This window comes from Diceros bicornis, chromosome 7, assembly GCF_020826845.1.
Source record: "Diceros bicornis minor isolate mBicDic1 chromosome 7, mDicBic1.mat.cur, whole genome shotgun sequence".
Taxonomy (NCBI): Eukaryota; Metazoa; Chordata; class Mammalia; order Perissodactyla; family Rhinocerotidae; genus Diceros; species Diceros bicornis.
Genome location: NC_080746.1, coordinates 58,386,369 through 58,398,824, shown reverse-complemented (window position 1 = coordinate 58,398,824; position 12,456 = coordinate 58,386,369). Strand labels below are relative to the sequence as shown.

The 12,456-nt window shown below is 50.7% G+C and overlaps 1 protein-coding gene across 4 annotated transcripts in view; it reads right to left on the bottom strand.

Annotated features, from left to right (window-relative positions):
- The window catches only part of CLPB (ClpB family mitochondrial disaggregase), a 139,916-nt gene that overhangs the window by 10,880 nt on the left and 116,580 nt on the right, over positions 1 to 12,456 (bottom strand). For 3 of the 4 annotated variants that reach the window (XM_058545689.1, XM_058545686.1, XM_058545687.1), the window contains 4 exons: positions 11,286 to 11,363; positions 9,999 to 10,054; positions 4,687 to 4,731; positions 4,153 to 4,314 (listed from right to left, as the gene is read on the bottom strand). In XM_058545689.1, the coding sequence (XP_058401672.1) occupies positions 4,153 to 4,314; positions 4,687 to 4,731; positions 9,999 to 10,054; positions 11,286 to 11,363 (341 nt within the window). The remainder of the gene's footprint in view (positions 1 to 4,152; positions 4,315 to 4,686; positions 4,732 to 9,998; positions 10,055 to 11,285; positions 11,364 to 12,456) is intronic. The other variant, XM_058545688.1, reaches the window with a different exon arrangement.

The following is a 12,456-nucleotide window of genomic DNA, read 5'->3' as shown; positions in this document are numbered from 1 at the left end:
GGTATACTCTAAAGGGGCCTTGCGATCCAGGTCCCAGTGGCTGTCCCGTCCCTGCCTTGGGGCGGGAAGGGGGAAGGCAAGGGTGCAAGCGGATGTTCTTGAGTTTTGCCATCAGCTGTCCTGCTTATGGGTTACAATACGACCGACTCCACTGAGGGCAGTTCTAGTTTCGGGGACCAGGTCTGCGTGTGTGCGTGTGATGTGCCCAAGTGTGTGCACCTGACACTGTGTGTGTTCGCAGAGCACATCCCTGAGGAATGGCGCACACACCGCCGTACTGGCCAGAGCAATAACCAGCAGCAATTTCATTCCGAGAGATCAAAGCTCTGCCCCTAACGGCCTGAGGATGGGTCCCAGGTGGGTGAGGGGAGCAGGTGCAGGGTATGACTGACCCAAAGGGTGACTCCAGGGGCTGGCCCTGTGGCTTAGCGGTTAAGTGCGCGCACTCTGCTGCCGGCGGCCTGGGTTCGGATCCTGGGCGCGCACCGATGCACTGCCTGTACGGCCACGCTGAGGCCGCGTCCCACATACAGCAACTAGAAGGATGTGTAACTATGACATACAACTATCTACTGGGGCTTTGGGGGAAAAAAAAAAAAGGAGGAGGATTGGCAATAGATGTTAGCTCAGAGCCGGTCTTCCTCAGCAAAAAAAGAGGAGGATTAGCATGGATGTTAGCTCAGGGCTGAGCTTCCTCACCAAAAAAAAAAAAAAAAAAAAAAGGGTGACTCCACAGCCCCCATGTCTCCTTCTCCTCAGGGTCCTTGGCAATAAAGACGAGCCTCAAAGAGGGAGCTGTTTCTGTCCCACCTCCCACCGATGACTGGAGTGCACACGTCCTGGGTGGGGCACGAATGCTCACCCCAGGGTTATAGGGGCTGCTTTCCCGCTGTCTCATGTATGAATCCTTGAAGGGAGGAGAACAGGGTGGGCTCCCTGGGGGCCAGTCTCTTCCTGGGACTTGTGCTGTGGCTCTGGGGTCTTGGTGCTTTGGTGAGAGCATTAGGCCTCCTGCTTTTCTGGGTCCAAGCTTGGGAGAACTGGGCTGGGTGGGAATGAGGGGCTTCCCTCATGCCCCCAGGCTGGAATAGGTGTCCTTACAACTTCCCACCACTTACCCTAGGGCAGCACTCACCAGTGGGCTGAACTGCTTTTTGTCACCCGTCTCCCCGACTCACTCATGAACACTGAGGCAGGGACCGTGTCTGTGTCCCCTCTGCCCCACACTGAACCACATTCTCTTGGTTTGCCCCCTACCTCTCTGGCAATTCCCTCTTTGACTCTTTCCTGAGAGGTCACAGGGCTCTGTTTGAGCCCTCTCTTCTCTGCACACCATACTCTCCCTAGCCAAGAGATCTCATCCTTCCCGCGGCTTCCGTTACCCTTTCTGTGCTGAAGCATTCCTGAATCTCCACTTCCAGTCCAGACCTCTCCTACACTCCAGCCCTCTCCAACTGATGAACGGCCTCTTGGACATCTCCATCTGGCGGTCCCTCAGGCATCTCCTCCCTCTTCAACAATTCCAAACCTCAGCTCCTCACCTTCCTTGCCAACCTGCTGCTCATCCTCCCACTCTCTGCCTCAGCTGATGGCAGCAGTGGCCGTCTTGTCACCCAGGCCAGAAATCCTGCCACTGGTCATCCTTGGCCCCTCCCTCTCTCCTCACATCCAATCACTGAGCCCTGCCCAGTCGACCTTCTGGTAGCTCTCTCCATCCTACGGACCCTGCTTTAGAGAAGGCCTCCCCAGCTCTAGCCTGGACTCTTCAATAGTCTCCTCACTGCTCCCCCTTCTGCCTTCCAGTCCATTCTCTCACCGCTGCCTAAAGGATCTTTATAAAGTGAAAACTTGACCATGTTTCTTTCTTGCTTAAAGTCTTTAAAGTTTAAAGGCTCCTTACAATCTACCAAATAAATCCACACTCGTTTGCCTGGCATGTTAACTGGACTGTCTACCTTACCCACTCACCTCCACCACTCTGTTCTCGTCTTCCCTCTCAGTGGAGCAGTAACGAAAAGCTGTAGTTCCCTGGCTACACCAAGCTGTCTCATGCGCCTGTGCTGCTGCACATTAAGTGTCTGCTGCCAGCCCTCCTCCACTCTGTTCACCTGGCAAACACTACTCATCCTTGGAAGGTTTGCTGAATTATTGTTGAATTAGTCAGTCAACAGAGTATTTCCCCTGACTCTCTGGGCTCTGGGAATGGTTGGAGTAAGACAAGGTCCCTGTCCTTAAGGAGCATATAAGCATAAATCTGGCTAAGGGATCTCAGATGGCAGCTTTCATCCATGGAACCAAGGGCATAAACATCAGAAAGTGTAGGAGGCTGGTATGGGCTGCAGGAAGGAATTATTATCAACTCCCAAAGGTAGTCAGTGGAGTGACAGCAGCTGGGAGGGGTGGACAGGGCCAACACGTCGGGGCGGTAGGCATCTTCCAGGTGAGACTGGTTTTATTTCAGTCAGCAGTTGCCTTCCCTCTCTCTGGGCCAAGGAGGCCACCAGAGGTACCTCTCTAGGGTGTCAGAGGCCAAACAGGCTGCCGTGCTCACCCTCCTCGAGCTGGACTCTCCCTTCCTGTGAATGCTGCACTGCACATCTACCTCTCTCTTTTGGCTCTAGCTGGTAGTTATTATTTAAGCTGCAGGCTCTGGAACTGGCCTGCCTGGGTTCGAATCCTGGATTCCCTCTTCCCAGCTGTGTGACCATGGGTGAATTACTTCTCTCACTTGACTTCAGTTTCCACATCTGCTACATGGAGGGAGTAATAATAACTATCTTCATAGTGTTGTCGGGAGGATTAAATGAGTTGATACATGAGTTGATACATCTAAATTTTTTAGAACAGCGCCTGGCACATAAAGTGCAAAAACGTCAACTATTATCACGTCTCCTTTCCACCTGTCTACTAGGCAGGGAGTTCCCAGACGGCAGGTTTGAGTCTCGTCCATAGCTGTGTAGCTGCATCCCACCAAGAGGCTGGAATGGAGTGGGAGGTCTCAGAGCAGAGGTGTGGGAAACTGAATATGCGAACTTGGAAGGACTGGCCTTCGTTCCTCAGCAGGGGGTCCAGGGACAGGGATGCTGGGTCAGGTGGGGAAGGTGGTGGGCAGCTGTGGGGACATTTGGAGCTGGGTCTTCCTGGCTTGGTACCTGGTGTGCTATTTGGTCCAGGGGGAGTCCCTTCCTGCACCTCAACTAGTGCACTTATGACATGAGTGGCAAAACCCCTTCCTGTTATCCCACGTCTGGAGGGGGGCCAGGTGGAAAGGTGGGCTGGACTCCATCTGGCCACGTGCTGGCTAATATGTCCCTGCATGGGAGCAGAAGAGAAGCCTCACCCCTGGTTCTGCAGGGCCCCTGAAAAAGGAGGAGGTCATCCCCTCTGATGATCACAAGCTTTCCCTCCCCTGCTCAGGTAAGGAGGGGTAAAGAGGGGGAGAACAGGGGCTCTGGGGTCAGATATCTCTGCAGCTCAATCTTGGCTCCTCCACATAGTAGCTCTGTGGCCTTGGGCAAGTCACTTATAACCTCTCTGAACCTCAGTTTCTCCGTCTACAAAAATGAGATAGTTTCTACCTTGCCTGGCTATTGGGATGATTAGTGATAATGTCTGTAAAGTCTTCACCACAAGCCTAGTACAAAGAATGTGCTGAATAAAAGGGAGTCCTGTTCCTCATTTAGAGCTCACCCCACCAGTGTGGGGGACTGTCTAGCTTGTGATGAGCCTGGAGCTCCTCAGAAGAAAAGGGCTCCACAGTCAGAAAGGTTCCTCGAGCTTATCTTGGATCCAGTCTCCTTGTTTGTCACATGAGGTCCCTGATGCCTAGAGACAGAGCAGAGCTGAAACTTAGAATTCAGGTCTCTCTCTCTCTCCTGGCACCTCTGCCCCACTCTTTCTCTCTAGAAGGTAGCCTGGGCAGCGACAAAATTTCAACTCTTGGGCTGTGCTGGTCGTCCCTCAAGCGCCCAGCCTGGGCCCTGGTGGAGAGAGGGGGAGAAGCCATGTCTGCTAAGGGACTGAATGTACATATCGGGGAGCAGCAAGCTGAAGAATGATCAGACAGGCCTCTGGGTCCTTGGTTCCTGCTGTTCACAGCCCCCCATACATCCAGGTGTCTCCCACTCCATCATGGCTCAAGCTGACTTTCACCTCATCAAACAGTTGCAGCATGATGGTGAGCACATCTGGATGGGCCTTGTCCACCTCATCAAAGAGCACGACGGCGTTGGGGCACTGCTTTAGCTTCTTGGTCAGCTGGCCACCTTCCTCATGACCGATGTAGCCTGGTGGGGAACCAATAAACTTGGCCACCTGGTAGAAGGAAAGAAATATGTTAGGAGGGCCTTTCTCTGCTTTTAGTTTCCAATATGGGGCATGCACAGGAGGATGGCTTTATACACTGTTAAGACTGCCTGTCTCAACAAGGACAGTTGGGCTGTCTCCTGGAGTGGCAGGAATCCTGCCATGATGGGAGAGCAGTTAGATCTTCTCTATGTTTATTCCTCAGAGCAAATCCTACACAAAATAGATCAGTGACCATGCTGCACACATATACCCCCAAAGGACAAATCCCAAGGCTGCTGGAATTATCTCAGGCCCAAATGACAAGTCACATCAAAATACCCAGGCAGAGTCACGTTGACAGGCCCTCCAAACCATGCTTCACCAAGGACTCTCACTCACCTCATGCCGCTCCTGGAACTCAGACATGTCCAGCCTGATGAAGCCCTGTGTGGAAACAAGCAGGAGTCCATCGGGAGGCAGAAAAGCAGACGGAAGGGTTAATGAGGAGAGTGTCTCAAATATCCCCCAGGCTTTCACACCACACCAACCCAAGGTCTTCTATCCCATTCTCATGACATATTTTTTTCTAGCTCTTGCCTCCTCTTCTGTGTATTCATCCCCCATACGATTCCCTCATTTGCTACCTTAATAAACCCACATCATGTCCCTGCCCTCCTTTTTTTTTTTTTTCTGTGAGGAAAATCAGCCCTGAGCTAACATCCATGCCAATCCTCCTTTTTTTTTTGCTGAGGAAGACCGGCTCTGAGCTAATATCTATTGCCAATCCTCCTCCTTTTTTTCCCCAAAGCCCCAGTAGATAGCTGCATGTCATAGTTGCACATCCTTCTAGTTGCTGTATGTGGGACGCAGCCTCAGCATGGCCAGAGAAGCGGTACGTCAGTGCACGCCTGGGATCCGAACCTGGGGCCGCCAGTAGCAGAGTGCGTGCATTTCAAAGCCATGGGGCCGGCCCCATGTCCCTGCCCTTCTAAGTCTGGCTCAGAATGTTTCTTTTTTCAGGCAGGCTTCTACTGATCTGATTACCACATCATCCACCCACCCACCCACCCTACATTTCCCGAGGGCATCCTGTGTGTGCTAGGCACTGGAGCTACAACGGTGGACCAGTCTTGGTCTCTGCCCTTGAGGAGCACCCATCAAGTGGGGCAGGCAGACATGGACAAAGTCAGTCACAATCAGCATGGACAGTGATGAGATGGAGGGGAGCAACAAACACCCAGACAGCTGCGTGGTGCCCTCAACTTTGCGAGTCTGTGGGGCACATGTCCCTTTATTTTAGTTTACTTCTCTTTTAAACTAATAAATCTATTTATTCACATGTCTTCATTTCATCTAAAAGCCATCCATAATGTAGCTTGCAGCCCTTCTCTCTCCACCACTGAGCCCAGCGGTGATTTCCAGGGAAGTGGCCCCGTGGGGTGAGGCCGACCACGATCAGCCCCGGGAAGAGGATACTTTGTCGTGTGGGGTGTGTGAGTTAACACAGGCAGAGTGCCCACTCCTTTCATGAAGAATTTAGGGATTTAGGGGATTATAAGGGCATTCACAGGTGCCCTGTCTCTCCAACAGGACCAGGGTTCCCCACAATCTCCCCAGGCTCTTCTCCTACTGGCACACGCTTCCATCTAAGTGAGCACACTCACTGAACACACTTCTGAGGGGTGGGGCAACGGGGCAACAAGACTGAGAGGGAGGTAGCTAAGTCTGAAATCCAGGGCACATTCTAGCTCAGCTGCTGCTCAGAAATTCACTCAGTGACATACTTCTTGTTTTCTCTGTTTCGTCCCCCTGCACCTGAGGTACAGGCGGCAGAAAGAACCCTGGGCTGGCAGTCAGGGGGCTCAGCTTCCAGGCCCAGTTCTGCCACTGTCTGTGTGGCCTTGGGCATGCTGTCTCCCCTTTTCGAGCTGTCATTTCTTCCTGTGTAACACAGGCTATTGGTTCCTCTCTCTGCCTCACTGGGGGCCTGAGGAGAGGACCTAACCCAAGAGGTGGGAAAGGTCTTGGGGAAATTATTAAGGCCACATGGGGGTGATCACTGCTAACAGAGCACATGCTGCATGAGCCAGCAAGCACTGCCAAAGGGCCCCAGGCAGCTCAGCCAAGAGAAACAGGCTTCAGGAAGGGTGGGAGGATGGACCTGGGGAAGCTGGGAGTGCTGCCCAGAGAGAGCAAAAGGGCGGAAGCCACGAGATGGGTATCTGATGATAACAGCCAACGGTCACTGGGTGCTTTCTCTGTGCCTGGCAATGTTCTAAGCAAGCTACAAAGGGCTTAGAACATGTACAAGTCTATGAGGCAAGTACTATTATCATCTCCACCTTACAGATGAGAAAACTGAGTCACAGATTAAAGTAACTTGCCCAAGGTCACCCAAGCTGGGCCACCTGGCTCCAAGCCACTAGGTTCTACTGCCTCCTATTTCCTACTCTGTCAATCAGCTGGGCTCTTGGCAGTCTTCATCTAAGGGTTCTGAGCTTTGTGCCCAGATATCAATCAAGGTCCCAGGATACGGGGAGTATAGACTCCAGCACTTACTTACATCAAGTGACCTGGGCTCTAGTTGTTCTACTGATTTGCTAAGTAACTTTGAACAAGTCTCAGGGCTTGATTTTCTTGGCTGGAATAATTGTGGTTTCACATGATCTTAGCTCAGGGTTATTTAGAAGCAGGGCAACAATGATGGTAATATCCAACATGTATGATTGCTCACCACGTGCCAAGAATGGTGCTTAGCATTTTACATCATTACCTCATTTACTCTTCATAACAACCCAATGAGACAGGTTCATTAATGAAGCCATTTTACAGAGGAGAAAACTGATGTAAACAGCCAACTCCACAGGGTAGTTTAGAGCTGGATATGAACCCAGGCAGGTGGCCTCAGACCCTTGCTTTGACCCCTTCAACACACTGCCACTATAACCGCAAGTCATTAGGGCTCCACGACCCTACTCCAGGATGAGATCACACAACACCATGAAGGTTCTTTCTCAAGGATTATTAACCTTAACAATGGAAGTTAAGAAAGCTGCTCAATTTGGGAGAAATAGTAGGAACTAATGAGAGGAAAATATAAGCTCACAGATCTGACAAAGAAATTATAAAAATGTGCAAACAATGCTTTGTGAGGCAGCCTGGTTTGGAGAGATCAGTGACTCTTTACAAATGAGGAGAATAAGGATCAGACAGCAAGAACTCGAATTCAAGTCACCAACACGCAGGCCAGCACTCATTTCATTGAGGCAGCTCTACTTTCACTGGGCCCTGTACACGACACTTCCCTTACACCACTCCCTGGGTCTCAGAGGCGTCAGGTACACTGGTTAGACAGCTTACGTCCAGGACTGTCAGATTTTGAAGGCAGGTCTCAAACACGCCTGTCACGTGGTCAGAAAATGTCTATGCTAAACACAGATTCTGTAACGAGTTGGCCCACAGGGCTGGTACAGGTAGAGTTCTATAGATGCACTACCTATGATTTAAAAATAAAATACACGGATGGTGCTATTGGGCTTCTCATGCCTCTCATCTCCCTATGTGACACGGGGACAAACTAACAAGTTCACAACCTAGCCTCCTATTGCAGCTGAGAACAATGGTGTTGAGAGACTGGATTCTGATTTTACTTCTTCCCCTAACAAGTGACCTTGGACAGTCCCCTTAATGTTGTAGGTTCTCAGTTTTCTCATCTGAAAAGTGGGTCTAATTTAGCACCTATGCTATCTTCTTCACAGAATCAAGACAGGGGTTCTGCTGTGGAAAGTACGAGGTGATGAATACATACGAGACAAAGGATCGATCAGGCACTTTACTGTGTGCTAGAGCCTGAGCCAGCTATGGTTCAGATGATCTCACCTGATGCTCACCACCACCTCAGACACAGGTTGAATAGCTTCCCTGAGGCAAGAGAGCTGCAACTTGGAGGGATAAAGTCATCTGCCTAGACTTTCTGCTTAGTTTCTGCCTAGTAGTAAGTAGAACTGGAACCTGCGCCAAAGAGTGGCTGGCTCCAGAGCTCTGAGCACCCAGCTCTCTGCTTCCAAGGGGTGATGGTGTTCCTTCCTTCTCCTAGGTAAGGCATGTGTCGAAGGACGCCACCATTATGCTTTCAGGACACCCTGCACTGGTGTGAATCTGCCTCTCGTTCAGATGCTCCAACTGAGAAATGACTTGCATTATCAGTCTTTTAACAAGCCATTCTCCTTTCTACACCAGCACGTCAGCAGAGCCTTTCTTTCTCCTTCCACTGTGTATGAAGACATATTAAGACAGCTTGGATAAGGAGATTATAATTTGTAATTAAATATTAACCTTTCTGACAGTATTAAAATTAAACCACTCAGAATTCTTCATTCCTAATCAGGTGGTTCCTGCCTGTAACTGCATCTTCCCTAATAGTCTTGCTAGTTTATGGCCCTTTCCAGAGTGCTAATTGTTTCAATCGCTGCCAACCTGATGAATTGTCTTAAAAATGCTATTTCAGTTGGAGCATATTAGCATGCCATGTGCTGCTTCTTGCCTGCCTGCTTGGCTCTGCTCTGGGTTTGGTTGAGGCAGAGCACAGCTACTGGCAGACCCAGGGAGGCTTAGGAGCCTTTGGCCAGTTATTAGGCAGAAGCAGGCCATGGATGCGGCTCAGGAGGACACAGCCTCAAGCTACCTTGTTTCTGTGGCTGTCAGGCTCTCAGGGAGGTGGCAAGGGGACAGCTAGGCCAGAAGCAGGACAGGAGGTGTCCAGCACTCTGCTGCTGGGGTCACTTGGCTGGCAGAAGCTTGAGCAACTCCTCATTTCCTCAGCTAGGGAGGCTTTCCATAAATAGGCAAGGGCATCTGGGGTCGCGGGCAATCTCCCATGGTGGGCAGTGGGAGCTCAGCCCCCACACCGGGAAGGCTGGTAGAGAGAAGAATATTTGGCTTTAGCTGAAATGTTTCTGCAGTCTCCAAGGACTGCTCTCTCTAACATTTCTCTCTGCATGAAAGCATTTCCTGTCAGCCTAGAAAGTCAAACTGAACAGGCCTTGGAAAGCCAGAGTCTGGACAAACAGGGGATGAGGACAGTGCTCTCCTACATAGAATTCAGGGCTCTGATCATGGGGGAAAGGGGACTGTGCCCACCCTACAGCTTAAGGCATAAGAAACCACGTTTAAAGGCTCATGTAGGATGGAGAGAGCAACAAGGCTTCCTCTCATTACGATTTGTTTTCTCCTACAGGCCCCAAGACTCCAAGACTCCTTCTAGCATGGCCTTGATGGCACCGGATAGTAATGGTATGTTTCTAAAGCTGTTTCCCTCTCCAGACTGAATTCCTCAGGGCAGGGAGAGTGTCTGAATAAACACTGTATTACCAGCATCTAGTATAATACCTGGCACAGAGTAGGTGCTTGAAAATGTTGTATGGATGAATCTCCCTGGGTTCTCCCAAGTGCCCCAAGAGTCAGGCAGGGCAAGGATTCTTCTTTCTATTTCATAGATGGAGAAACTGAGGCACAAAGAGGTTGCATAACATGCCCAAATTCCTGGAGCAATTGGTGGCCCAATTGAGCCCAAAGCTGAGGCCTGCTTCCCGGGCCAGGGCGCATCTTTTTCACTGGCTATTGCTGAATTCAAGGAGCCTAGGATTTTTTGGGCTAGCAGGAATGGCAAGGTCTCCATGGCCTGCAGATCAGGCCTAGGCCCCAGCCCTTACCTTTTTGGCGTCTTTGTGCATATATTTGGCTGTCTGCTTGGCCAGCTCTGTTTTTCCTAGGAGAAAGGAAGGGAGAGGTGTTGGGTTAGGTCCAGATAACTATCTTCTGGAATGAAAGAATATTAGAAATGCATGGACACTAGAAATAATATATTTTATGGATGGGAATGTTGGGGCTCAGAGAGAGTTGGTGACTCTCTCAAAGTCTCTGAGGGACCAGAATCAAAGTCCACATTGCGTCCTGATTTTTCTGTGGATAGAGACTGAGGCTTTTTCTCTGCAGCAGCATCCTAAGAATAGGAGGTTGACTCATAATGCAGAGCCAGCTTGTTCTTTGAAGCCCAGCAGAAACCCTGCCTCTCCGAGGAGCACCCCAACTTCCTGGCTCACTGCACTGCGTCTCTCTAGACACCCACGGTCTTGCCATCGAGCCAGGCCCTGGAGCCACAGGCCAAATAGAGGCAGGGAGGGGAGGAAGAGCACCTGTCCTCGGCTTCACATTCTTTCTTTGTAACATAAAGAAGGAACGACAGTACCAAAGTTGTGGCTCTGAAGTGCCATTTGGTATGATGGTCAAGCCCCTGAAGTCACTGTCTAGTATAGGAAGTCAAGTTCTATAGTATCATGGTGAGGTGGTGGTAACCTTTTGGGACCCTCCATCTGAGGGAGAGCTAGGCCCAAGAAGATGCTGATAGGGGAAGAGAAGGCAACACATGCAAGAAATTCCCCATCAAGACAATGGTGGGAGGTGGGGGTGGAGGTGGGGGAGTCTGTGAGGGTGGAGAGTGAGGGGGTGAGAATGCCTCAGATAATCCAGCCCAAGCGGTTAGAAAAATACCCAACCCATTTTACTGTAGCCAATTTTGCTATGCACCTAGCACTGTGCTGGCCATCAGGGGCTTTCCTTAGCTTCCTAGAGGGTTATGCCCCAGGGTGTACTGAATAAGGTTGGTGCGCTGGGCAGTGGAGGTGGTTCAATCGTTCCCAAAGGGGAGCCTTGGGGGTTGCAGAATGGCTGGAGAAAGCTAATAGGCCCCAAAGGGCCTGGCCCTCCAGGTGAATTAGGCCCTGTGCCGCAGCTTCCAGAGGGAGGGCCATAATTCCAGCTGTTCCTAATGTGTCTGATGATCTTCTTGCTGGCTCTGTAATTTGGAGGCAGTTGTTTTGGGAGTTGGAGTTGAACTAGAGGTGGGTTGCCTGACCCTGGCCCACAGCAGCTGGGGTTGTCGGGCTTGGCCAGGTGCTCCCCTGGCTCTCCTTCCCCACTGGCTGATCTGCTGCCATTACCTATTCCAGATGATCCCAAGAAGAGGAAGACCAGAGGGTGTTCTTCATCGTACCAGCCGTTCTCCTTCCTCCGGATCGCTATGGCCAAATACACAGGACGGGAGGACCGGGAGGGAGGCAGATAAATCAATGACACAAAAGGCAGGATAATTATCACTAAGTATACAATATGTTTTACTGCTCTGCGCCCACTCAAAGTCCTCACTACCATTAGTGCTGCCTAATCTGATTAGCTGGCAAGGCCCCTAGAGACACCTAATCAGGTTAGCATGGATTTGGAAAGCTGCCCAGAGCAGATTTCGGATAAAGTTTTCCAGGATGAGCACTCAGCGTTGCCAGGGAAACTGAAAGGCGGGTGGATGGTGAATGGAGGTGAAGGGGGTGGGGGGTTGATGAAGGAGAATTCGAGAGGAACTTTAGCTCTTGGCTGATTACCCATCCACTCGTCACTGGTGGGAGACTGAGCATGCCTCCTATGCAAATGGGAGAGGCAGAGCCCATGGCAGGCCCCTGGGGACCTGGGGTGTGAGCTCTGGATTCTTTCCCATTTGGGGAAACCAAGATCTGGTCCACTGTCTGGAAATACAAACAAATGCACTTTCTGGAAGCCAATCAAGGGTAGTGTGGACACAGAGGGCACAGAAGGGTGAGCCATTTGGTTAGCATCTCCACTAACCATGGCCTCCAGTGGGGGGCTGGGTGGGGGGAGTGGGACAGATCTGTACCATGTTCACTGGGGGCTCAGCTCTGTAGGGTGAGAGCTGACCTCTTCTCTTCAGGAGGAAGTATACAATCAAGGGCTGTGCATTCAAGGTGAGGAAATTAAGTGCCTAACTACAGAGTGGGAGAATCAGGCTCAGAAGCATCACTCAGGTATAAGAGCAGGGGGTGGAACAAGGCAGAACCATCCAAAAGAACCATTTACTGAAAATACGTTATATGCTAGGCACAACTGGAAAAATCACCAACATTCTAATTACTCAAGACCCATACAAACACCCTGTGAGGAAAGTATTCTTCTCAACTCCACTATACTGAGCAGGAATCCAAGGCAAGAGATAGAGACCTGCCCAAGTCACACAACTAGTAGACAGGAGAGTCGCTTCTCTCTCTAAACTTATCTCCTTTTGTTGTCACATATGGCTGCTGAAAAAAGTGAGTATCAATCTTG